The sequence below is a fragment of the Phyllostomus discolor genome, chromosome 10 (genome assembly GCF_004126475.2).
Source record: "Phyllostomus discolor isolate MPI-MPIP mPhyDis1 chromosome 10, mPhyDis1.pri.v3, whole genome shotgun sequence".
In the NCBI taxonomy this organism is placed as follows: domain Eukaryota; kingdom Metazoa; phylum Chordata; class Mammalia; order Chiroptera; family Phyllostomidae; genus Phyllostomus; species Phyllostomus discolor.
Window position 1 is genome coordinate 3,067,062 of NC_040912.2, and position 26,304 is coordinate 3,093,365.

General features: G+C 61.7%; 1 protein-coding gene across 1 annotated transcript in view; it reads left to right on the top strand.

The window, feature by feature from the left end:
- Positions 1-22,802, top strand: part of EGFR (epidermal growth factor receptor) — a 118,907-nt gene extending 96,105 nt beyond the window's left edge. Inside the window, exons 18-28 of the mRNA XM_028525506.2 lie at positions 479-601; positions 1,273-1,371; positions 7,029-7,214; positions 13,617-13,772; positions 14,666-14,741; positions 17,397-17,543; positions 19,234-19,331; positions 19,836-20,003; positions 20,382-20,429; positions 21,297-21,402; positions 22,141-22,802. Coding sequence (XP_028381307.2) covers positions 479-601; positions 1,273-1,371; positions 7,029-7,214; positions 13,617-13,772; positions 14,666-14,741; positions 17,397-17,543; positions 19,234-19,331; positions 19,836-20,003; positions 20,382-20,429; positions 21,297-21,402; positions 22,141-22,502 — 1,569 coding nt within the window. The 3' untranslated portion in view covers positions 22,503-22,802. The remainder of the gene's footprint in view (positions 1-478; positions 602-1,272; positions 1,372-7,028; positions 7,215-13,616; positions 13,773-14,665; positions 14,742-17,396; positions 17,544-19,233; positions 19,332-19,835; positions 20,004-20,381; positions 20,430-21,296; positions 21,403-22,140) is intronic.
- Positions 22,803-26,304: the final 3,502 nt, after the last annotated feature.

The window sequence follows — 26,304 nt, forward strand, 5'->3', positions numbered from 1 at the left end:
CCTTGTGCACAGAGTCACAGGCTGACTCCCTGGGAGGGTGCTGCGGTCGAGGAGAAGTAGCTTTGGAAAATGCCCTTGTCCACACCGGCGGCTGTTCCTTTCTGAGCTCTGCTTCTAACGGCGTCATTCCTGACGCTGTCGGTCCCCAGGACGGTCCTCACCCGGCCCCTGTGTCCAGCAGTGTCGGAAGCCACTCCCGGCAGGAGAGACCCCCAGCCGCTGTGGCATCAAGGCGCTTGCGTGTTAGGGGGCCTGGCAGGAGACCAAAATGACCCCCCACATAAACATGCGCCTCCCCCAAATGTTCCCAATTCGACCAGCTGGCCCAGAAACGGACAGGAACTGCGTTGGTGGAACCCGGGCGGCTCCGTGCAGGGACGCCCGCGGCTCTTACGAAGGGCTTCAGAGAAGGTGGCCGCCCCAGCGTGTCTGGCCCCACCTGACCCCTCCCGCGTTCACCCACACTGGTCTCTTCCAGCTCGTGGAGCCCCTCACGCCCAGCGGAGAAGCGCCCAACCAAGCTCTCCTGCGGATCCTAAAGGAGACGGAATTCAAGAAGATCAAGGTTCTGGGCTCCGGCGCCTTCGGCACCGTGTACAAGGTGAGGCCGCCAGAGACGCGGCACCGACGCTTGAGCGGGGGGGGGGGACTCCACTCGGCAGCCCCGCCCCCACCCGTCCCCACTCTGGGCGAGCAGCCCGGAGTCCTTAGCTGCCCCTTGCTGACGTCACCGGCTGCTCGTGTCCCCGAGGGTTTGGGAAATTCCAGCATTCTCCCAGGCTGTCCAGAGGAACTCTTCTATCGTCATGCTGACAAATAAGTTGTCCTGGGAGACTCGGACACAGACATGTCCACAGAGGGTGGCGGTGACCTCTTGGAGGGGTGGGTAGCACAGAGGGGTCTCCAGGACAGCCGGCATCCAAATAAAGCCCCGGTCAGAACAGCTCCCCCTTAATTCATTCTGTTTTTCTAGACCCTCTTTGCACGAAGCCCAATTTCTGTTAGACATCATATCTGAGAGTCCTGGGAGAAGTGACACATGCCGATTGTATCACTGTCACGAGCTTCCAGAGGTTATCTGACTGTTCTGATCCGTGGGACGTGATAGCTACAGGGCTGCTGCGCCCTGGCGACTCCCAGCACCGGGGGCCTGGGCGTGCGGAGCTGAGCTCCGGGTCGCTGGCCCCCGGTGGACAGGGTCACTAACCACGCCCCACGGGGCATGGCACGAAGACTGCCAGTTCACGTCCGCCCTCTCTCTCTCCACCCTAGGGGCTCTGGATCCCCGAGGGCGAGAAGGTCAAAATCCCTGTGGCCATCAAGGAGTTGAGAGAAGCCACGTCTCCGAAGGCCAACAAGGAGATTCTCGACGTGAGTCTTTGCCGTGGTCCCGCGTCGCCCGCAGGCCTGGGTGTCGGGAGCCACTCTCCGGTGGCTCGGTTGCTCTGTGTTAGACATCCGTCGTCACCACATTCTACACGCTAAAGGGCCGCCTGTCGTGTCCGGTTTAGTCCGGCTGTAGTGGGTGTCAGTCCCTCTGAGGCCTTCTCTGATGGAGAGGACTCACCTCTTCCGCTCTGTTAGCTCCCTGACAACGGTGGGCACTCACTCACAGTCGCTAGGCAACAACCACCGGGGGCCAGTCTGCACAGGGGCTGCTCATGCCCACGGCCGCACCTGGCGCGCTCTGGCCTAGGCTGAGGCTCGACACTTTGTCGACCAAGAAACGGAGGCGTAAAGAACTTGCTCAGCCTCACAGGGGCGGGGTGGGATGCCAGCCGCTGTCCCTCCTGGCCCCGAAAGGCGAGGTCCCTTGGGCTCCATGCAGGTAGCTGATCTTTGAAATGACTTTTTAAAGGTGCCTGGCACTAACAACGGGGTGCTCTGCCAGCTCTGCAAACGGTCGCCCACCCTCTGCGTTTTCTCCCAGAACAATTTCACTCTTCTCCTTCTGCGTCTTCAGATTCTTCCTTGAGGGAGGGGTCTCTGGGACACCCCACGGATTATTGTGTCTGTACTTTTGTGGGCGTCAAAAGTGTCCAAAGCTGCAGAGAACTATTTTGAGTTTATCGGAGCCAAACTGACGACAGTTGCCAGGAAGCAGAATTCTCAAGGGACTGAGGAAGTGCTCCAGGGGAGGGCAGTTTGGTGACTTATTTTGTACATTCGAATCCACGGAGGAGGCCGAGGAGGGGGCAGTGACGTGAGGTCCACTGGTGGCAGCTTATTCAGGGGGCGGGGAAAGCAGAGCCAGGGAATCTCAAGGATCCGATTCGAATTAAAATGAAGAGACAGACACTTATTTCACACACTTCTTTTACCCCCTGGGTGCGGGACGGGGCACTGCCGTCCCCAGCACGCGGAGGTGGTACCTGGGCAACGAGATAGCACTGAGGGGCCCCCTCCTGTCCTGGTGGGAGATTGTGCCCAGAAGGATCCAGAACAGGGGATTTCGAGACGAGGGACAGCCTCCCTAAGGCGGAGGCTGACCTCTGCCAGGGAGGCTTTGGGGCTGCCCGCCGTGACTCGCTGGAAATCAGCAAGTTTTGTGTCCGGTCCGTCCTCACCGGCTACTTTCAGTCCCACCACGCCGGCCTCCCCCGCGCTCATCGGGTTCAGCATGCAGCCCCCCTTTTGTCCACACTTTCGATGCTCTTAAACTCTCTCCACCCTCTCCGGCCCCTGCCTAGCCAGTGAGGTGCTGCGGACTCAGCGGCAGCTGCAAGCGGCCATCCTGGAGGTCGGCAGCAGCCTCTCCAAGCAGAGGCTAGGGTGGCCCCCGAGCACTGCCCCCCAGGGCTCTGTGGGCCACAGCCTCTGCCCACTGGGCATCCATGGACCCTCTCGCTCTTGTCCCAAGGCAGAGCCTGTGAACACGGAGGTGCAGGGGCTGGGCAGGGGGGCAGGGAAGCAGAGTTCCAGGAAAAGGACTCAGACACCCAGGACAGTCCGTTCGTCTGACAGCCACGGAGGACGAAGCTCAGATGGGGTGTCCCCACTCAGGTCTCTCACACACAGAACGCACAGTCAGCCGAGCCAACGGGGGCCTTTCTCGGTGTGTCTGGGGACAGTGGACTCCCCAGGGCCGTCCTGTTACCTCGGGGCAGATCAGCCCCCGTCCACCTCTTCATGGGACGTGACGCGTTCACTCAGTGCAGTCCAGAGCCTCCCGCGCTGAAGACATCCTTATCAAACAAAGCTGGCGTTCGCTGCCACGGCTCACTAATGAATGTGAAGTCCTATTAGCGCGGTGTCGGCTCCTGTTAGTGCGGCCGAGAGGAGCAGAGCGGAGGACACGTCCGTGCAGGCGCGTCCCTGGCAGCGCCTCAGTCACCGTTCACCCACTCGGGGCCTTCTGAGAAATCTCACGAACGGCTGTTGAGACGCGAGTTTCAACAATGTTTACAATGCCAAGTAAGGGCAGTCTTGAAGACAAGAGCTATGCTTTGGGAAGGAAGCAGGTTTCACTGAAAAGGGCCCCCCCAGGACCCCTAAAACTGGAGGAAATCTGCTTTTCTGGGGGCAGAGAGATAAAAGATTAAGGGCCCCCCCACCCCCACCCTGGGGCTGGGCACCTTCATGCAGCCTGGTGAGTGGTTCCCCTCGCCTGACCCCTCTCTCTCCCTCTTGTCCACGCTCGGTCAGGCCCTGGACCCAGCAGCCTCTCGGCCTCTGCTGACCTTGCTCTCGGAGCCTCAGCTAACTGGGCAGGTTGCAAAACCTTGACCCTTCAGTTAGACACGCCCCTGCTGAAGGAGCTTAACCTCCCGGGGAGTCCTTTCTGCCAACTCTTAACGTGAAATAGTTCTCAGAGGGGGACGGCAAGCAAGAAGAAAGGAACCAGAAATCATTTTGGCAACTGGGACAGAGTCACAGACTTTCACGTCCCCGGGCCCCAGAGAGGCCCCGCGCCACATGAGCGCGGCACCTGCCCTCGGGGCCCCGGGGTGCGGGCTGCGGCCAGCTCGGAGATCGCCGAGGAATACCAGGCATGCTTGCCGTGGGCCACTGAACCTCCGGGACTCCAAGATAAACAGCCCAGAACAAAGCTCACTTCAACTTCTGCGCGCAGAACAGGACACGTGACCCGGCGGCGGCCCCTGTGTGCCTGGGGGGTGCGGCGGAAGTGGCAGCCCGGTTCTGTTGCTCCATCAGATTCTACCACGATCAGGGACCTGGCGGGGCGCCAGGCTCTGTGTGGCCCGACACCCACAGGTCCCGGGCCGGCCGGTCCTGCCGGCCCCACCGCAGATGGGCTGCTCAGACCGCTCCGGTGGCAGATTTTTCTCCCCTCCGCAATGAATACAACATGTTCCCAAAGCCCAACCAGACCCTGAGAACGCGGGAGCCGCCAGAGGATTGCTTCGGTGTTGTGGTTGTCCCGGTTCCCAGACTCGGGGGAGGGCGGGATTTGTGCTTCTCTGGCAATCCCGCGGCCTATTAATTTTTCCATGGGCTTTCCAGTGTAAACTCAGGGCCGGCCACGGAAAGAGAATGCAAACCAGACTTATGTGCGTGCCACGTGTGCCCCAGCGGCCAGGGTTTTCTGGTAGAGCTGCAGCCGGAGCACTTGGCCGGACGCTGGGAATCGGGGTCTCAGGCTGGCCACTCACTTCAATGGGCCTCCGTTCCCTCGTTGGGCAAACAACAGCCTCCGAGGAAAGGTATTCTCGGGCCCTCGCCAGTTCTTGCTTTTTATAAATAGCCCCTTCTCCAAGGCGAAGGGGTGTTCGAACGTCCCTGAGTGTGAAACATCTACTCTTTAACGTGGTGATGTTAGGTTCACAGGATAAGAGAGAAGAGATGCAGGCTCCGCCCTGGCTGGGTGGCTTGGCTGATCGGAGTGTTGCCCTGCACACCGAAAGGTTGTGGGTTTGATTCCCAGTCAGGGCACAGACTTAGGTTGTGGGTTCGATCCCTGGTCTGGGCGTCTTTGGAGGCAACCGACCGGTGTTCCCCTCTCACAGTGATGTCTCCCTGTCTCTGTCCCTCTCTCTCTCTCTGTTTCTCTCTCCCTCTCTCTCTCAAATCAATAAACATTCCTCGGGTGGGGATTACATTTTTAAAAAATTAAATGAAAGAAGTGCAGACTGTACTTGCCAGGGGAGAGCCGGGGCACTCAGGAGCGCATCCGAATGCGAGGCCGCCACCAGGTGAACACCTGCGGCATCTCTGTGGCTGTTCGTGGCAGGCGCGTGGCCTGGGCTCTGCTTCGGGCTCCGGGCTCTGCCAGGTCACAGTGCCGTCCCACCCTGCCGTTTCCAAGGCGGCGCCGTGCCTGGACGGCGGGCGGGCGCTGCTGAAGGGAAAAAGAGAAAGAAAGAGCCAGGCACTCCCGCCAAAGTGCTGACCACGCTCGCTGAGTCAGCACCTGCAGGGGAAGTCGAGGCAATAAATAACGGGCGCCTGGCCCTGCGGTCCGGGTGGGGCTCTGGGCGTGGCCCTGGAGCGGGAGTGCAGGCCCCAGAGAGCATGCAGGGTGGGGGTGGAGGTGGAGCAGGCAGGGGGAGGGCAGGGGGGGAGGAGGAGGTGTTCGGGGTCACACAGATGTGTCAGCGTGTCTCCTGGGGAGTGCTCGGAAGCCCCCCCCCCCATTCCCACAGATCGCTGGGCCCCGCCTCCCCAAAGCTCTGGGAGGCCGGAGAGTTTGCATCTGTAACTTAAAGCTCCCAGGCTGTGCCGAGCCTGCTCCCCCAGGGAAAAGTGGGAGATGCCGGGAGAGTTTAACTCAGATTAGGGGTCAGGGAGGCCCCCTGAGAGGGGTAAGGGGGGCATGGGAGGCAGAGGGAACAGGCCCAGGCTGGCCCCTGGGGTGGGGGTGGGGGTGGCTGAGGGAGGGTGGCCGGAACTGGGCAGGAGGACCAGAGGGGCTCGAATTCAAGGTCCCCGGCTAAGGCCAGGGTTGGCGAGACCAGGGAAAGGGGGGATGAGGCCCTCGCTTGTGCAGAGAGCCCGCTGCCCTCTCCCTGCAGGAGCGGCGCCGGAGGCACAGAGGAGCGCTCGCTGAGCCCCTGGACTGTGTCCTGCAGACCATGTGGTCCCTTGCACAGCCCCGGGGAAAGCCGCCGCCCTGTGCGCTTTAAAGGGAGAGAGGCAGGATGGGTGGGTGGGAATCCCGGAGGATCCCCCGGTGCGCTCTCGGGCAGAAGAGGGGGCCTTGCTGTGCGATGCAGGGCTGTAAACAAAGCAGCTTCCTCTGCCCAGGAATAGCAGGGGGTCCAAGGCTCAGTTTGCTGACCTGTGTCCTAAACTCCTGCCTGTCGGCCAGCCGACTTTGGAGGGGGGGGCGCAGGGGTGCCTTTTGCAGAGCAGCATGGTTCTGCCGTGACACTCAGGCAGGGGCCACACAGACCTCCCCCCACCCCCTTCACAGTGAGTCCTGGGCAGCCAGCTCAGTCTGCCGTCCGGGTAGACTCAGTGCCTTCTGCCCCTTCCGAAGCCAGAGACAGGCACCCGGAAAGGGCTTCTTCAGCTCCACTGGACAGAGATGGCCCGGAGACCACAGCAGTTCCCACCGCCCAGGCAGGGGTGCAGAGCGCTCTGCTGAGACCGGAAGTCCCCCTGGCCACCTGCTGGCTCAGGTGGCCTCCGCTGGAGCTCCCGCCGTCCCACCTGTGCGGTGCCTACACCTAGCGAGGGCTCCCCGCAGCATTTTAACCGGCAGCCTCGTAGCCTTGAGGCGGAGGGATTCCTCCGACGCCCTCGGCACCACCCACATTCCGGGACCTGGGGTCTCTCTCTCAGCCGGTGTTTTCCGGGCGGCGAACGCCACCCAGGGCTCCCCGGAAAGGGGAGTGTGCGTGCACCCTGAGGCAGGTACCGGCTCGGTTTCACAGCCTGCTGCGTAACAGGCCCCGCGGAATTGTCCGTCTCCGTCTCGCGGGTCAGCTTCCCTCGCCCTTCCACGGACACACTTTCAAACTCAAAATCGTGCTCGTGTTTTCCGCCCTGGAGCGGGGTCTGCGGGCCTCTTCCCCCAGCCCCGCAGGGAGCCTGGCTGACGCCGCCCCGTCCTCTCGTCCTCACAGGAGGCCTACGTGATGGCCAGCGTGGACCACCCCCACGTGTGCCGCCTGCTGGGCATCTGCCTGACCTCCACCGTGCAGCTCATCACCCAGCTCATGCCCTTCGGCTGCCTGCTGGACTACGTCCGCGAGCACAAGGACAACATCGGTTCCCAGTACCTGCTCAACTGGTGTGTGCAGATCGCCAAGGTACGTGCGGGGGCACCTGCCCGGGAGAGCGCTCAGCACGAGCGGCCGGACCCCACAGCCTCCTCGGCTGCCCGGTGCCTTAGCTGCAGGGGGGTCTGCGATCCTTATTAGCAAGAGCCACACTTTCTTTTGGATGACACTGGATTGTCTTCTGCATCCAGGCAGGGCCTGTCCCACTGCGCGCTGAACGTCTCGTTACCCAGCTGCACGTGCACAGTGTTCTCTCCATTGGATGCTCGGGATGGTTGGGTGTTAGGGCTCTTATTTGTCTGGGGTTCCTCGGTCATTTGGTGACTTGCAGGAGCGGGGACATCTGTTCCCCACGTGGGACGTGGTGCCAAGGCCAGCACACCGAGCTGAGGCTAGGAGGACGACTGGGGGCCCGGTGGCTTCCTGGGCGGGGCAGGCGCTGGGCGCAAGGCCCGGTGAGTGGGACGGGGGGGACTGACAGGTGTTTCTGCCGCGCCACCTGTGGAGTTGCCCGTGTGTGTGTGTGTGTGTGTGTGTGTCCGGACAGCCCTCTCCTTTCTTCCGAAGGACGGCAGCCATCCCTGAATCCAGGATGAGTTCCTCTCCGGATCTTTCATTCAGTTTGTGAAACCTTGGGTTCAGATCAGGTCACCCTCTGAAGTTGCAGATCAACATGGAATTTGGGGGGCACTACTCAGCCCACAGCCCTGGCCGCCCAGGGGAGGAGGGGGCTAGTCCCGAGCGGGCTTGAGTGAGCCGAGAGCTGCTGCTGAGGGTCTGGCTGGCCGTGTCCTGACTCCCCACCCCCAAAACTCCTCCCCGGCTCCGGTCCCTGCCCCTCAGCGGCAGGAATGCAAAGGCCACGGCCGCCCTCCCAGGCGGTCCCCAGGACCTTGGTTTATTTTCCTTGGAGCACAGGACGCTCGCCGGGAGGGAAGGTGTGTGTTTTCTTGTGTGCAGCAGCTTGTGCCTGCCCACCCCCACTGGGAGGGGGGCTCTGTGTGAGCGGATCCTAAGGGCACGCCCACCAGCTGCTTCGCACTTTTCCCTAATTATCTCGTGTGGATCCACAGGTCCCCAAAAGTGACTTGTCACGTGGTGGGTCGCAGTGCCCGAGGCAGAGCTGCACTTAGGATTCCGGGAGGTGGACTGGTTGCGTGCAGGGTTAAATCCTGGTTCTGGCACTCATCTGCCAGTGGGGGGGGGGGGGGGGGGGGGGCAGCTCAGGAAGGCGGCTCCGTGTGTTTGCACCGAGTCTCTTGGCTGTAGTGGGATTCTGCCACCTGTCTGCCCAGGTATGGGGGTGACACCTGCCAGCCTGCGTCTTTCCCCAGACGGTGGACAGACTGGGTGGGTGTGATGACTGAAATCGGACCGGCAACATCAGTTTCTGCCTAGTTCTGCACCTGCTTAGAGCAGCGTCCCCTAAAAGTGGCAGTGCCCGCAACAGGGATGGACTCAGCGCACCCTCCAACCCCGGCACCAGGGTCCGGTCCAGTGGGGGTCGCTGCAGGTCCGGAGCTGCGGGTCCTGGGCCCGAACGTTTCCCAAGCTGGTTCTCTCTCTGTGGGATGTCACTCGCAATGTCCGCCTCTTAGGGAATCCCCCCGCTCCGCCTCGTGTGCCCTGGGGAGCGTGGCTTTGCCTGAAGTCCTCTCACAGGTGGCTCTTCGGCCTGACGACCCGTTTACTTTCCTGAGGGACGCCGAGCCCCAGTAGCTGCAGGGAGGCGCGCCCGCCCCCAGCGGGGGTAGGAAAGCCGTCGTTTTCTCAGCTACAAAGAGAGCAACGGGCTCCTGGGTTCGGGACTATGTATCTAAGTGTTAAACAATTTCCTCTGTAAAAGGTTCCAGTGAAACTGACTCCCCAGAAACACTCGGTGGCCGGCCAGGCGCGGCACCCCTGCCTGTTCGCAGCGGGATGCACTGACTCGTAAACGTCCTGTGGCTTCCCCAGGGCGGGGGCCGTCTTGGGACGTTGCCTAAATATTGCGGGAAGGCTGGTCGATTGTCCTGGCTACACTGCCAAGAGGACAAATAAAATCGTCTCGGCGGGGCAAAAGGGTGGGAAAAAATAGAGCTGGCGGGGGAGGGAGGACGTGGGGGCAGGGCTCAGGGTGCAGAAGGACGCCACGCCCCTTGCTGCTGAGGGCAGCAGTGGCTTCCGGCCGTCCGCCACCTTCAGCCTCGCTCTCAGGAGCTCACAGAAGCATCACCTACCCGCCTGCCCGCCGGGAAGGTCCTAGGTTGCTGAACTCCCGGCTCGCGAGGTCATGAGTGTCTGTCACTCACCAGAAGTGACTCGGGGACTTCAGAGAACGTACCCAACTCCTCCTGGCTCTGGGAGCCAGCCCGTAAATCCCAGACTGTCTTAGGAGGCAGGGCCAAGCTGTTCGACGTTCTCATCCAGAAAGAGCCTCCCGTCACGGAAGCTCGGAAAACAGTTAGTTCTCCGGCGTCACACGCGTCCCGGCTGACACCGCAGACAACTTGTTGCAAAGTTCTGCGATACATTAAGCTGCCTAGGCGGTGGCTCAGACAGTGTCCCCCACGCCTTTTGGACCCGGCCCGGATGACGACCTCACCGAGCCGGGCTTCCAGACAAGTGACGGAAGGTTCAGACCGTTGAGAGGGGACCCCGGTGAAGTGTGACGAGAGGTGGCCAAGCAGCGGGACGGTCTCAGAAGGCCACCTCTGTCTGGCTGTCATTCTCCGGCCACAGCCTCATCAGCACCAGACTCTGCTCAGTTCCATCCGCAAGATGAAACTTCCCGAAAGATAAGAGTTCAGAGGACTCCTTCTCCAAGTCCACTTTACCGTGGGGAAACTGAGGCATGGGGCAGCCAAGGGTCTGGCCACGGCCCCAGGCTGGCCAGCAGCGCGCCCAGGGTTTGACGCCAGGTGGCCCTGCTCCACACTCTTCATCCTCACTCCTCCACCTCTCGGCCCCGGGGAGAGCCCACAGGCCGGCGAGCCCAGCCGGCCTCCCGTCCCCACACAGTAGGATGTCAGTGCCACACGACCTCCATCTGCAGGAGGACACTCGGACGCCGTCCCGCCTCCCCTGAGGACAGGGCTCAGCCGTGGGGACGCTGTCCGCATTGCACTCTCTGCCACTCGCCCACCGTGTTGATGGGCGCACCCTGACTTTTCCACGGGCTGGTCTGTCTCACTCCGGACTCCCCCCAGAGCCACAGGATGCGGCAGTCCCCCGGGGAACGGACCCTGTAGTGTCCGGCGCAGCCACCCTGCTGGAAGAACCTCCCCTGTGGTGGGAAGCGTGTCCTGGGGCCGCTTTTGTGCGTCTAGGCTCTAGGTTGGCGCGTCAGAGACCCTTGAACCTCAGTATTTCAAGGTCCGTCCTCACCGTGCTGCAGTAGTTAACAAAAATAAATGCGCTGAGCTAAACTGGAGTCAGGATCCCGCACGAGGAAATGCGTTTCCTGCAGGGCCCCGAGGAGGAGCTGCCCACACCGCTTCCGGCAGCGTCTCCATGGGGCCCCTGGGACTTCACGAGCGAGGTCTTATCTTCGGTGACTGGTTAAAGCGTAACCCCGCCGGGCACCGAGGTGGCCTTTCAGGGTGCCTCTGGAGTGTGGGACACAGACGGAGGAGTATCGCCTTATCTGACTTCAAAGGAGTCTAATCTCTGCGTCCCGGAATTATCTCTGGTTCCAGGCGCTCTGGGCTGGTTCGCTGTGGCCCCGAATCTGGAAACTGCCCTTCCCTCCCCTTTCCCAAGCCTGCTTCTGAGAAAACACCACAGTTCGGCCGACGTGCTCTGGTCCTTTAAGGGCCTGCGGGCGAGGAGTGGGGTGGGGTGGAGCTCAGCTCCATTTATTGGGTTTGCACATGGACTTGCTCAGCGGCTCGGGGCCAACGGGCTGGGCAGTTCGTCCTTGTTTCGGTTTGGTTTGGGTTTGGGTTTTTTTGTTGTTTTTTTTTCCACATCCCAAGCAGCCTTTGGGCCAGCAAGCCAGTTTCCCCTGGAGGCCCCGGCCGGAAATTCAGGACACGGCCCCGATGGTGGTCTGGGGGGCTCAGAGGACTCGGCCTGTGAAGCATCCCAGTCCCTGGACTTTCTGGGTCAGCTCTCAGGGCAGCCATGCGGCTGCCAGGACTTCCGGAGCCTTCTAGAACAGGCTTGAAATGCCTGGCACATCCGGAGCGTCCCACGCTGCCAGCTGCGATTATCATTTGTCCGTCTGTTCATTCTCCGGCCGAGTTTTGGGGAAACACGTCCAGTGTCTCACCAGACCCTCTGCCGGGCCTCACAGAGGCGGACAGGATGGGCGTGAGGGCGCTGGAGTGCGGCCGGAAGCACCCTCCGGGGAGCCCCCCATCGTGGGCTCAGCGCACTCACGGGAACACCGGGAACTCGGAACGAAGGGACAGGGTCGCAGGTTTCCGCAGGCAGGGACCTGGCGGGATTGTTACTACATGCGTGTGCGCAGCACCCACACAGGAGCTCCCACGGGGCTGTCAGCCGGAAACTCGCGCTGAGGCCGTGGGAGAGCAACAGGGTGGAAGGCGCGAGAGTGGGCCAGGGGGACAGAGAAAGGAGAGGAGGGAGGAAGAGGGGGAGGAGGAAGGAGAGAGAGGGGAGGACACTGAGGGAACGCAGACTTTGCGCCCAACCCGGCAAGGCACCAGGCACAACTAACCCTTTTTGAACGGGCGAGCCCATCCTGTTTAAAAACACAGAAATTCCCCTTTCGTAAGAGACGGGGGACCCAGTGCACGTCACGGCTGGGCCCCAGGACTCAACGGGGAGATGGAGCCCATGGAAGGAGCCCCAGGGATGGGGGCTCCCTGGGGAGGGGACAGGGAGCAGCAAGTCAGCCCTGTGTTCAGACGCATCTCCTCAGCCTCCGCCCCCGAACTCTCCCTCCCCACTCGCCGTCCCTGAACAGTCACCCCCCCCTCCCCCGCCCCGGTGTGGACGCGCCGGTCCAGAGAAGACCCGCGCCGGCTGCCTCCTGAGCAGACCTGAGCCCCATCCATCTGCTTCCCCAGCACCTGGGACCTCTTGGGAAGGGAAGCCTTTCAGTCCAGCAGCACCTTCAATGCTTATCTGGGACCTTTCGGGGTCACACCAGGGAGAGGGGAGACGGGGGAATCCATCATTTCTTTCCAAAGAAAAGAAAAACATGAAAGGCCCCCAAAAGAGCCCTCGACGACCGATTCGAGTCTGCTGGGATGGCTAGTTTTGCTCCAGAAAGAACATTATTTTTTTTAAGATTTTTATTTATTTATTTTTAGAGAGGGAAGGGAGGGAGAAAGAGAGAGAGAGAGAAACATCAATATGCAATTGCTGGGGGCTGTGGCCTGCAACCCAGGCATGTGCCCTGACTGGGAATCGAACCTGCGATGCTTTGGTTCGCAGCCCGAGCTCAATCCACTGAGCTATACCAGCTGGGGCCAGAAAGGACATTATTTTCAGTTTCACTGTGCTGTGACAAGCTAACTAATCATTTTCACCTCATACCTCTGTGAAAGAAAGCAAAGCATTTGCCAGAAAATTGGGGTAGGGGATCGAGTCCTGACTGTTGCACCCAAACGGAGCCAACGAGCCCCTGCCACAGCCGCAGACATGCGAGCGAGTGACAAGGGGCTGGTCCAACCCAGGAGCATCCTTCTCATGCACCTCAGGGGGCATTCTCTGTGCTGGAGAGTTCTCAAGTTTCAGTCCTAAGGGGAAGGGGGAAACAGTGTCCCCTGTCCTGGCTGCAAGTGGAGGGGTGCCTGGGTGGGGGAGCAGGAGGGGTGTGCGGGGCCGGACCCCTCCCCCACGGCCTGCCCCTCCTGCCACCTGGCCCTGCACAGAGGGGAGGGCCGCCAGCCACGTCGACAGCCTGGAGCTCGGTAGGACGAAGGGAGGCAGGCGTGGAGCAGGCAGGAGAAGAGGCCAGGAGGGCCCCACCTGCCAGCTGGAGGGCGGGGGCGGGCGAGGGCCGGGTTTCTGGGTGCCAGCTGGGGAAGGCGCTGTGTGCCGGGCCCCGCACTGGGGGATTCTCGGCTGCGTTTCTCAGTTTCTCGTGCAGCAGGGATTCCGACCGCCGGGGAGGGTGCAGGGCAGAGCACCCTGTAGAAGCCAGTTTAGCAGCCATGTGGCTTCCACTTACAATGAGCGAGAATAAAACCGGACAGACCTTCTGCACTGGCAGTGAGAGTGGGAGGGCCGCTGAGCCGGGAGCGAGCCTACAGGACACCGCCGGGCAGCCTCTGTCCACCCGCCCGCCACACGGCTCGGCCGTGCCCAGCGCAGGGCCCGGAGGCCGGCCGGGTGGCAGCCCAGTGGGCAGCTCCCGCCCCGTGATGGTCCTCCCCTGCTCGGTCCCTCTGGGGCTGAACCTCGGGCATCGCCAGGCCAGGGGAGGGCCCACGAGTCGGCAGCTGGTGGCGCTCACTGCGGCGTGGCCCTGGGTTTCAGGGCATGAACTACCTGGAGGACCGGCGCCTGGTGCACCGGGACCTGGCGGCCAGGAACGTCCTGGTGAAGACGCCGCAGCACGTCAAGATCACAGACTTCGGGCTGGCCAAGCTGCTGGGCGCGGAGGAGAAGGAGTACCACGCAGAGGGGGGCAAGGTGAGGGACCCGGGAGCACGTTCCCACCCGCTGACTGGCTGGTGACGTGGGGGACATCCTCGGGACACTCCAGGGGACGTGACAGCCCCTGCCGCCGACACCTGAGTGTAGCTAGGGTCTGCTGTCCGTGCAGGCCGGGCAGCTTGGGGTCAGGGTTTGCTGGGCCAGAGAGTGAGGATGCTTCGGACGCATCCAGGGAATCGAAGGCAGTAGCGGGCTCAGCTCCGTGTCCGGTTAGCCGGGGTGAGGTTTCAGCCGCCCCCTGCGGGAGAGCGCCCCCTTCAGGGAGGCCTCGGGGAGACGTGCTGCTGGTTGGTGGCCGCCGCCACCGCCGCTGAGAACGAGCCAGCAATGCGGAGAGGTCCGAGGTGCTCCCAGACACCCCGAGGGCGGCTGTGACGCACGCCAGGTACCAACCAGCGTGGTGGAGCGTGCTCCCTCCTCTCGCACAGGTTTCGGGGCTCTCCAGGGGTGTCTCCCCGAGCAGGGCAGCACACAGCTCTCCTGTCAGGCCTTCCAGAATGCTCTCTGGATCAGCCACACCCCTCTTCAGTCTCACTCTGGCCTGCACGGCCCCAGCAAGCGCCCCCACGCACGGGGCGGATGGGACCACAGGGCAGGACCGGGTCCCCAGCTGCCAACACGAGCCCCCAGCTCTGCGGGACACACCCCGACCAAAGGCCCTCGGCTGCCAGCTCGGGGCCCTGGCACGACAGCACGACTGCTCCTCCCGCCGGGACAGCACTGGGCCAGGGGACGGGGTGGGTGGGGGTGGGGGGGGCCTGGCTCCCCCACGTGGGCCACTCATCGTGTGTCCCAGCGTGACTCAATGTTTCCCAGCAGAGGGAAGCTAATCGTTGTTGCCTCTTCACGTTGTCTCTCACGATCCCAAGGTGCCCATCAAGTGGATGGCTTTGGAGTCTATCTTGCACCGGATTTATACCCACCAGAGTGACGTCTGGAGCTACGGTGAGTCCAGGGGCGGGGGCGGGTGGCCTTGTCCTGGGGCCGCGGGCCGGCACTGCTCGCCGAGTTACGTTTCACGCGCTGCCTCCCCAGCGTGCTCGTCCGACACAACGGCTAACAGCGACCCAACAGCTGCTGCGTGTCTTTTGTGCTAAGAAAACATGACACAGGAAATGGAGTCTAACTACCACACTCAGCACCACCGGATGCCAGGGAACTTGGCGGGGGGGGGGGGAGACAACTTGGACTTGGGAAATGCCTGCGTGTGCGGAATCAAACCACACGCCCCTCTTGCCGAGGATCCAAAGGGAGCAGGAGGGAGGCGGCCAAGGGGGCTCCACGGGGGAGGGGCTGCATGGGGAACACGAGGTTCGGTGCTGATGGACTCGGGGGCCGGCGCTTCGTGGAGAGAAGGGTTCCGAGCCCCGTGTCTTAGAGAGAGCGGCTTGAGCAAAGGCCCCCCGGGAGGATGTTTTGGGAGACAGCAGAAACGGGAGGTCCGTGTGGCTCCCAGACTTCACTGATTCCCCCCGCAAATCCCACCCCCTGGAAAGGCCACCCCCTCTGAACACCACCCCGCTCCGAATCCCACGGCCCTCTGCGAACCCACCTGCTCCGCACCCCACCCCCTGTGGGTCCCTCCGTCCCTGCACGGGCCTGAGCACTGTCCCCAGCACTTGCCCCTCCTCCAGTGCCCTCCAGAGGCCTCCAGAGGCCTCCTCACCCTCTCGCCCTGTCCTAGGGTTTCCTGAGCCCCGCCGTTGAAGGGAGTGTCACTACAGCGTTCTGCCAGCCGCTGTGCTGGGCGCCTTCAGCGCTATGACCTCCCCGAGGCCTCCCAAGTCACCCAGCCGTCTGCTGAAAGGGTCCTGTTTGCTTGTGACTTGTCGGTCTGTCCCCAGCTGCGGAAGCAATGGGGGTGAATGGGAGGGGTCGCCCCACCTCCGTAGAAATGTGTATTTGGGGAGAACCGTATTGAGAGGAACTTCCAGGAGGAATGTAGTCATCATCACAAAACCAAAGTCTTTCAGGGCAGTGTCCACGGAGCATGTTTTTTCACAGCATCGTCAATGTCCTAGTATCTGCAAATGCACCTTTTTAATGTCATGGGTCTTCGTCTGTCTCTTCAAGGAGAAGGCTGGCGTCACAAAGGCAGAGGTCTGTCCGTGTGAAAGAATAGACGGATTTTCACAGGGACTGGGGAGCTGAGCGGCTCGGGATTAGCGAACGAGATAAGGAAATTAAGGTCTTCTGATGCCTTGTTATTTTCAGTCACTTTCCAGATAAGTCTGCCCCCTCAAGACAGGTGGACAGAAGGGCTTTTCCCCCAGTCCTGGACCCTGCCCTGGGTCCTCCTCATCAACACCCACCCCCCAGACCTCGGTCAGACCACAGCAGGAGCCCCGGGGGTCTCCCCGCTTCCCACTTCGCCCGCTCTCCTCTAGCCCCAAGCAGGCAGAATGTGTCTCTAACCACATGAGGCTTGTCCCCCTCAGTGGGGGACCTGTGTGCCCCACTGAGAAGGAGGAAGACAGAGCACTCACCCCACCGCCCAGCCCCACTCACCGCCGCAGCCAGGTGCACGCACGCCCCTTCACCGTTTGCCCCAGTCCTGGAAAGCGTGCCTCTCCGCAGGGATTCCACACTCCCGTGGAGACACAGCGCTCAGACCACGTAGACGAGAATTCGTGGGTCTCCCCCATCTGGGAAGGAGACCACCTTTCCTGCACCGAGTCCGTGTGGACGAGGCGGCAGCAGCAAAGGACCAAAGGACCCCTTTCCTCGCCCCTGGCCCGTTGCTTTTCTCCCTGTCCCAGCCCCGCACTCGGTGTGTCAGCTCCGGTCACTCGTCTGGGAACGGCCTCTGGACATCCAGCAGACTTGTGACCGTCTGGATCTGGGAACCCGCTCTGAAGGGGAGGGGGCACGGGTCCCACTGGAGAGCAGGCCCAGCCTGTGTCTGACCCCTCCGTGTGGAGTCGGGGGGGGCTCCGGCTCGGTCCCACCGGGGCCATCTCAAGTGGCACCGCAGGGCGCCTTCCTGTCTGGGGTGGAGGGGGGACCAGGCTCCCTGGGGTGCCGGTTTGTTTCCAGAGCACGGGATGCCAGGCGCAGAGGCTCAGAGGTGGGGGGACCGTGAGCCTGGGACACAGCCTAAAAACAACACCCACTCTCAAGTTAATGCTGCCTGGATTTGTTTTTTAATCACGATGTTCGATTTTGAAACAACAAAAAAAAGTATGGGGTTTTCGTGTTTACCAAGAGGACATAGGGGAGTTTTTGTTTCTCATTTCTCTCTTGTTCAAACACCCGGTTTCTACCCTTGTTTGTCACACCCGTATTTCCTCCTCCCGGTCGCTCGGGGCAGCTGTCTGGGGGTCTACCCGGCTCCGTAAACAACGCTCATGCATTCGCGTGGCCCCTGGCTGTGTGCCTGGGGTTGACTGGGCATTCCCATCGTGCTACCTATTTGACCCTCACAGCCATGTGAGGAGATGCACCCTCTCATCGTCCCACTTCACAGGGAGGTAAACCGAGGCCGCCCCAGACCGCAGGAACCTAGGTGCTTTGAACCTTAGGAGCGGCATGCACCACGATGACTAGGACAGGGGGTCGTGGTTGCCGACTCACAGTGTGGCCACCGCTTCATCCTCCCAGGGGTGACCGTCTGGGAGCTGATGACCTTCGGGTCCAAGCCGTACGACGGGATCCCGGCGAGTGAGATCTCGACCGTGCTGGAGAAGGGAGAGCGCCTCCCGCAGCCGCCCATCTGCACCATCGACGTCTACATGATCATGGTCAAGTGTGAGTGACCGCCGTGGCCGTCGCCCTCGCGTAACTGGACCCCGGCCAGACTCGCTGTGCCCGGGAAGGCCTTGCCGCCCTTGGCCAACAGCGGAGACCTTAGATCCTAACTCCGCAAAATGCCGTCACATTTTTTTTAAGATGGTATTTGTTTATTCTCAGAGAGAGAGAAGGGAGGGGAAAAAAGAGGGAAAGAAATATCCACGTGCAGCTGCCTCTCGTGCACCCCCACTGGGGACCTGGCCTGCAACCCAGTCACGTACCCTGACTGGGAATCGAACCAGTGACCCTTTGGTGTGCAGGCTGGCACTCAACCGCTGAGCCACACCAGCCAGGGCTGCTGTCACATTCTTTATGGCGGGCACTCAAGCCCAGCGACATCTGTCACTGCCCCCCTCAGACATTTCTCGGGAAGCCCGAGCCTGACTCACTGGGCACTGGTGACCTGGCATTTGCCCATGGTTGGAGGCAAATAAACAGAGTCAAAGTCCTCCGTAAGCCCCGACACAGAAACACTCGAGGGTGAGTTGCTCCAGGGAAAAGCCAACCCACATTCTGTTACCAGAGAGACTGGATGTTTTTAAATACCTAATAATGAGTAACCACATGAGGCTCGTAGAATCAACATTTCTGTTGTGATTTGCTGTGACTTGAACCTCGCAAAGGGCGGGTTTACGGGAGGTCTCGCTCCAGTGTAGCAAGTAAACATCTCAATCCAGGTCAGAGTGCGTGGCCTGGCTGATGCCGGGACTGCCCCGGAAGCCCCCGTACAGGGGGCCCTGGAGGTGACGGGACACGTGTGCCGAGTGTCTGCTCAAGAACAGACCACAGGGCCGGCCCAGGGAGCAAAGTCAGGGTCCCTGCCAATGCCTCTGCGAACTTTGAGCTGCAGCTCTCCTGGTTTAACTTCCTTGCGGGGGGGGGGGGGGGGGGGGGGGGGGGCGGTGGAGGAAGCTGGGATTCTGAGGGGGTTGCGACTGGTCTGAGGTCACCCCCCAGCCGGGCCTAAAATAGCCTGACATCCCACTGGGAGGAAGTAACCATGAACCCCGAGAGGCCGGAGGATTTCCAGCTCACAGCTGCTCCTCCAGCTTGTTAATGTGGCCCCGGGGGGGGGGGGGGGGCCGTGTGCCGGAAAGCACCGGCTAAGGAGAGTGCCCTCCCAGGGAGGGCCCTGAACCCCCGCCCCGCCCCGCCCTGTCACATGGGACTCCCAGTACGTGCTCCAAAGACAGCCCCAGGGAGGGGAAATCCCAAGTCCCGAGGTTCTTGGAGAAAGTCCCTAAATTTCCCTTAATGGAGTCCGGTTTCACACTTGCAAGCTTGCCGAGTGACCGTGGATGAGGCTGGCTGTCGCAGGACGGCTTGACGCCAGAGCCCCGACCCTCGGAGCAGGTCCCAAGAAGCAACGGGGGTGACAAGGCCACCGGGTCACCGGTGGGCGCCGGAGGAGATAGCACCGGGGCGCCGGCTCTCGGAAGGGCAGGCGCGGAGAGAGCCGGGGCGTGAGGGGCTTTGGACAGGGCGGTGCTCCTTGGCCCCGGGCCGGAGAGTCCTTCGCCAAGCGCAGGGTCCCTCGGCAAGCCCTGGTCTAAGCAGGTCTCACCGCGGACGCCGGCTTTCGGCGATGCGGTCGTCTCACGCCCTCTCAGGCTTCTCACCGCGCCCTTTCCCCTCGCGCCCTCCCCAGGCTGGATGATAGACGCGGACAGCCGCCCCAAGTTCCGGGAGCTGATCCACGAGTTCTCCAAGATGGCCCGCGACCCCCAGCGCTACCTCGTCATCCAGGTACCCGCCCCCCACCCCTGCCCCGCCTGCTCGCCGTGCCCCGTGGAGTCGGGCTAACCAACCCAAGCTCAGGGGCGCTGTTTAAGACGCACTGGGATACACGTGCAAAGCCCACGGCTCGGCACCCCAGGGACTGGTCCGCGGGCTCGAGACTGCACGCCCGCTTCCGCCCGCCCTGCACATCAGGGCAGATCCCGACTCCGTGGCAACCGAGAGCCCGGTCCCCACTCCGTGCAGGCGGTTGCCTCCTGCCTTTCTCTTCCCTCCTGAGCTGTTCACCCTTCATCCGCGGGCCTTTGCACATCGGGGAATGTTTACTGTTTGATTCCAGGTCGGGGGGGGGGGGGGGGAGCGGCTCTGCGTGCCAGAGCGGGGCGATGGCACGGTAACTAACGAGGCAGACACGCAGGCGCCTGCCCGCGGAGACCCCCGTCCCCCGCCCCCGGCCAGGAAGCCCAGCACAGCCCGCCGGGCCTCACTGACGGTCTCGAACCCCTGCCCCAGGGCGACGAGAGGATGCACCTGCCCAGCCCTACGGACTCCAACTTCTACCGCGCGCTGATGGACGAGGAGGACATGGAGGACGTGGTGGACGCGGATGAGTACCTCATCCCCCAGCAGGCCTTCTTCCACGGCTCCTCGCCCTCCCGCACGCCCCTGCTGGGCTCCCTGGTGAGCAGCTAGCTGCGCTCTCGCGCCCTGGCTCCCGGTTTGAACGCCCGGGGTTCCCGAGACAGGGGTCCCCGTCCAGTGGGACTCGCCCAGAGCCCGAGAGCTGCGTGGTCACCGAACGGCGAAGCCGGACTCGGGACGAACCCATTCAGTGCGTCCGCTTTCTCACGGCCTCGCGACGGCGGGGGCGGAACTGTCCGAGGCTCCCCAAGGGCTGGGATTCACTCGGAACGAAGCCGGGTTTTTCGACAGCTAGTGGGTCCGGGCGGCAATAAGCATCTTTGCCTGTCTCCGCTCCGTGAGATGCTCCTCGCACACTCAGCGTCTCAGTGGGCGAGGCGTGCACGCGTCCTGTAAACACCCTCGCTTCCCTTTCAGAGTGCCACCAGCAGCAGCTCCACCGCGGCTTGCGTTGACAGGAACGGGGTGCGTATGCAGACCAGGGACCCGGAACCCGGGGGCAGCACTGAGGCGTGGCTCTGTTACACACAGAACAGTGGCCGAGGGGTCATGGGTTCCATTCCCAGTCAGGGCACTTACCTAGGTGGTTGTGGGTTCGATCCTCAGTCTGGAGCGTACGGGAGGCAACTGATCAGTTGCATCGATGTTTCTCTCTCTCCCTTCCTCTCTCTCTAAAAGCAATGAGCAAATAAAGTGTCCGTATGGGTAAGGATAAAAAAAGAGAAAAGAGAATGCCCCGACTCCCCCAGAGAGAGAACCCTGGTCTTCCCGGCCGTGTGGTTCCTCCCCTGCACGGCTCCTCGGCCGCCGCCCCGCGGCCCGCAGGGAGGCCTCACCGCACTGCGGAGCAGTTCAGAATGTGGCCCGCGGACCGGCCGCCCCGGCCTCCCCTGGCGGTCGGTGGGCCGTGCAAGTCGCGGGGCCCCCGCCCCAGACCGTGAAGCGCGATGCCCTGCAGATGATGCCGGTGCTCAAGGCGGGGAGCCCCGATCTAGATGCTCCCCGACTGACCAGTGTGGACGCTGCAGGCCACGTGCCGCTGCTCACCCCGGCATAGTCACTAGCTACAACTAAATGTAACTCACGTCCACTTCCTCTCACGTGTGGCCGTGGCTGCCGGATGGAGGAGCACAGCCTAGAGGCCCCTGCAGGCGGGCCGCTGGGCGTGGCTGAAGGGGGCCCCGCCCCTCGCCCAGTGGTCGGTGCCAGAAAAGCGCAGCCTCAGGCCCCGCCCCCGACCTGCTGCGTCAGAGTCCGCCCTGACCTCAGATGACCTCACAGGCCGCCGTCCGAGGGGCCCTGACTAACGTGACCTCGCCTCCCGCCCCCCAGCAGAGCTGCCCCCTGAAGGAAGACAGCTCCCTGCAGCGGTATAGCTCCGACCCCACCGGCGCCCTGACCGAGGACATCATCAACGGCACGTTCCTCCCGGCGCCAGGTCAGTGGCTCGCCCCGCGTCGGCCGCGCTCGGCGGCCTCCAGCCCCCGCGTCCTGGCCGGTGGCTTCCCCCGGGCCGACCGTGAGGGGGAGGCGGTGGCACATTTTCAGAAACGGAGCGGGGGGTGGGGGGTGGGGGCAGAGGAACAGTGCGTGACCCAGCCGACAGAGCCCAGCATGCGCCGCGTGGGCCGTGAGCACGTGGCGTGTCCAGGGGTTCGGCTGGAGCTTCGGTTTTGGAATGAGCCTGCTGATTCTCTAGGCTTTGAAGCAAACCGCTCAGATGTGCGTGTGTGAGAGGGTGTGTGAGTATGTGAGTGTGTGAGCATTGTGTGTGGCTGTGTGTGCACGGGTGCGCGTGTGTGCATGGGGTAGATTTGATCTCCGTTTTCTCGCCTCCATCCATTCTTGCCTGCCAACCGCGGATTTTTCTGTGAACCACACGCTTTTTCCCAGACACGCCCCCCACCTGCCTGCGCACACCGACCCCCCAGGGCAGGCCGCCCTCTTAGAACTGGGCGCGGGCGGAAGATAGCTGTGCCGCTGCTTTGAGACGTGCAGGCTCGAAGGACACGGCTTGCTTTGCAGCGACAGCAGCACGGTCGTCTCCCCAGGGTGCCCCGCCCCCCCTCCCGTCACTAGTCACAGCGTTGAAGAACGCTCGCAGGCTGCAGAACGAGCCGGGTGGTCTGCCTGCAGGGTCCCTTGCTGACGCTCCCCGATGGCTTCTCCGTTTCAGAATACATAAACCAGCTGGTCCCCAAACGGCCGGCGGGCTCCGTCCAGAACCCCGTCTACCACAACCAGCCCCTCAACCTGGCTCCGGGCCGAGACCCCCACTACCAGAACCCCCACAGCAACGCCGTGGGCAACCCCGAGTATCTCAACACCGCCCCTCCCCCCGCCGTCAACGGCGTCCCCGACGGCCCCGCCCTCTGGGGGCAGAAAGGCGGCCACCAAATCAGCCTGGACAACCCCGACTACCAGCAGGACTTCTTCCCCAGGGAAGCCAAGTCCAACGGCATCTTTAAGGGGCCAATGGCGGAAAACGCGGACTACCTGAGGGCGGGCGCCCCGAGCAGTGAGTCTATTGGGGCGTGACCGCGGAGGGAGCGACAGCGGAAACAACCCCAGACTCCTCGGCCCCCAGGACCACCGGCGGCGCTGCCACGCCCGTCCCCACCGCCGTGCCCCCACACGTCCTGGACCTCCAGACTGGTGGCCGTCTCTGCTCTGATCGACTCCTCTTTCCACCGGGAAGTGCCCCTACTCCAATGCACTCTGGGAGGCTGCAGGGGCATCCCTTCGTCCCCAACCTGGGAGGCACTGGTGCCAGGCGTCCAGGAAAGGGTGCCGCCCATCGGACCGAAGTTCACTTTACAATGAGGTATATCTGAGGGGGAAAAAACCTACATGTATACGGAGCATTATCGCTTGGGGACCTTGGGGTTTGGTTGTCATTGTTGGTTCTGAACGGGCGTTTCCGACGAGGAGGAAGCTGGTCCGTGTCCCCCTCTTGCTGCCCTGCGTGGACGGAGCCCAGCGGGGACCGAGAAGCAAGGGCCCGTCTCCCAGCTGGCACTCGATCCACGCGCTGGCTCTGCGGCTTCCAGATGCTTCCACTGCCAGGCAGCTCAGACAAGAAGGCCTCTGTGAGCCGAGCCGGCCTGACAGTCACGGGCTCCGGTCACGGCAGGTGTGGAGGACAAGCCACTCGGACCCCTCTCTGGGCCAGGAGGGACCAGAAGGGCTAGGATGCCTCGCCAGACTGACTTTTATACAAACGTCTCCACGGTACTTACTCTCTGCTGGTTGGCCAGTGTCTCCCGACTGTACGCGTCAGATTCCCTTGTTTACTTTTGCATTCCACTGTTTGTGAAGCCCGGTCCGGCCTCCCCACCCACCCACACGCCAGTTCAGTGCGGCAGAGGGTAAAGGGTAGCCCCGGCAGCTGCCCTCAGAACGGTAGCCTTTAACCAGGATGCAGAAGGTCAGGCAAGAGCCCATCCCCCCAGAGCTGAGTCTCAGGAAATCCATCAAGGTTTTGGAGGGCCAGGGGGGAGCACAGAAATGAAGCTGTGCTTAAAACTCATTTAACCTTCCCCTCCCGCCCCCCAAAATATTAGTTTAGGCTACTCGTAGAAGATAATTGTATGTTTATTTCACTTCAAAAAACATTTTTTTTTGCTCAAAGGTACTTTATTCTTCCTTAGTAAGCTGTCCCCAAAGTTCCCCCCTCTCCCACCCATAGTCCTGCGGCAACAAAAGGATCAGGCCGCTACTTACGGCCACGGTGGGCACGCTGTACAGGGGGCAGGCAATAAAGAGGACGTTATGTAGCAGGTGGCATTCAAGTGGCCAGTAAGACATTTGAGTTTGAAATTGAAGATACTGCCTTTGCAACATCTACAGGTGTATTAGAAGAAAAAAAATATTTTTTTCTTCTTAAAAAAAGATATCTCTCTCATTGGAGGAGGAGCCGGGTGGGCAGGCCGCTCACGTTTATTACGATCTGCGTGTCCCCGCAACCTGGCCTAGCAACGGTGGCGTCCCGCACACACCTCGCCAGCCCCTCCCCGCCCCCCCCCCCCTGCCCTTTCACCCGGGAAGAAACACTGCCAAGAACTTTCAGGCCCGTGGGTGTGTCCCACCACCTCATGTCTTGTCTCAGTGGAAATACACACTCTGCTCAAGCCCCTTCCATCACGTTCTCACCTGCTCTTGACCCCTGCACCGGCCAGCCCAGCAAAGGTACGGAAGACATTAAAATATACAAAACATCACCCCTGATCCCAAGGCACTGACCATAGGGCACAGCAAACAGACTCACCAATACCGAACGTAGAGCAACGTGACAGGCGCTAGACGAGCCGCGCCGGCCGAGCCCTGGGACAGCAGAGGGCAGGCGGGCAGCACTTGCCCCTGGGGAGGCCGGGGGTTCGGCTAGGACTCCGAGTGGGGTGGAAGGGGGGTGGAGGCCAGAGGCAGGAGGGGGTAGAAAGTGCGCTCCCGGTGGCGGCAGTGGGAACTGCAGCCAGCACCCCCACCCCCACCCACGCCCCGGAGATCCGCTGAGTCAGGACCCCAGGCTGCCTGCCCCTTTACACCTGGGACTTCCGCGGGCTTGGGTCCCCAGGTCCCCCTCGGGGATGCGGTGTCCCCACCAGGAATTTTAAAATGACTAGTGAGATGATTAGACGACATCTCTAAGAATCTGCAATTTGAGGCCATTACCATTAAATCACTTATTCTTAGTTCACTACAGAATGTCAGTATTTTCGTCAGATGTGTTCGGCTCCGGGAAACGATGGTTCACATTCCACGTCACTTTTATCGGCCAAGAAACAGGTGATTGGCAAGGGAGGGTGCCTGGCCCCAGGCGTATGGTAGCAGTTAAATCCTAGTATTTTTGTAATTTGAAATAGTTTACTATAACATAATAAAACAGCAAAAACTATTCAAGCTGTTGCTTCTCCTTTGGATGTCTGTTTTCCTGCATGAAACCCAGTTGCCAGATTCTCTTAAGGTTGCGTTTCTCACCCCGTCTGTTCAGGGAGGTGCAGGGGGCTTGTTGGTGCTTCCGAGCCTGAGAGGGCGGAGCTCCTGGTGGCGGGGGATCCCTGTGGCTGGCCTGGAGAGGGGGTCCCAGGAGGCAGTGTTTGCCTCTGATGGCCCCGATGGGCCAGATTGCAAAGCTCACCCTCCATCCTGTACCCATGCTGACGTCCGGTCCACTGGTTCCCCCTCGGTCAGTCCCTGCAACCTGGCCCGCAGCCCAGCCTCAGCTCCGGCCTCAGGACACGGTGTCGGTGGTGCTGACAACATGTGTGACGGGCCACTGTCCTCATGGACGCCCCCTTCAGATAATCCCTAAGGTGGTCCTCTGACCGTCCTCCATGGACACTACTTCTGTCACCTTGTGAGGTAAAACGTTCATGAATCTTCACAGCTTAGGTACCTGCTGAAAGTTCTTCATTGGGGTGCCATGCCTGCCCCTGGCTCTGCAGGCGGAAGGGAACCATGGATTGCACGAGCAAGCCCACAGGGCACCGGTCCTGCAGCACAGCTGCCCTGGGACTCCCCAAGGTCCTCACCTCGAAGTTTGAGCGAGGTGTCTCAGGGGCATCCCGGGCCCAGGGACTCCTCCAAGCTCCCCCAGGCTGTTCTGGGGACCCCTGGGGTGAAAGAAAGCTCTTCGGCCAGTCTTGGCCCTTGGCTGATGGGCAGCCACTACTCAGGACTCACTGGCCACGGGCCTCGGGCCGCACAAGCATCATACAAGGCTTACAGGTCATGGTGGCCCAAGGTCCTCACCTCACTGCCCACTAGAGTCACCTGGTAAGTTTGAAGGGAAGAGGACCAGGGTCCCCTCAGACAGATTGAAACAAAATCTCAGGGCTCCCCATGGGAGTCGAATAGCAAGCAGTTAAAACTCTCACCTCCAAGGTCACCCTGGGCCGTACAAGGCCGGGTGTCTGCCCCATGCCCCCACGTCAGGACAGAACAAAACAACCAGCAAGCAGTCAAGATCCCAGGAGGCGATGGGTGGGACCACTTGCCGTCTCCAATGTGCCGATGGCCTCTAATTCCTAGTCACCAGCACCTCACTAATCTGAGCCTTGCTCAGCGCTAGGACTGAGTGCATCTCTAAGAAGCGAGTCAGACATGCAGTCCCCTCCTCCAGCGAATGAGCTGCTCGCTCAGAGGGACGGCTGAAGAGAGTGGCCTTAATGTCCACTCGGCATTCTCTCTCTGCAGAAGCACACGGTCACGGAGTGGTCCTGTCTCCCTGGGGGCTGTAGCTGACCGGAAACCTGCCTCCATCCCAGAGCCCCACAAGGGGCGTGCACCTTTGCGCTAATCGGACAGGGTGTTCTCTGTAAATCTATTTTTGTAACTGTGG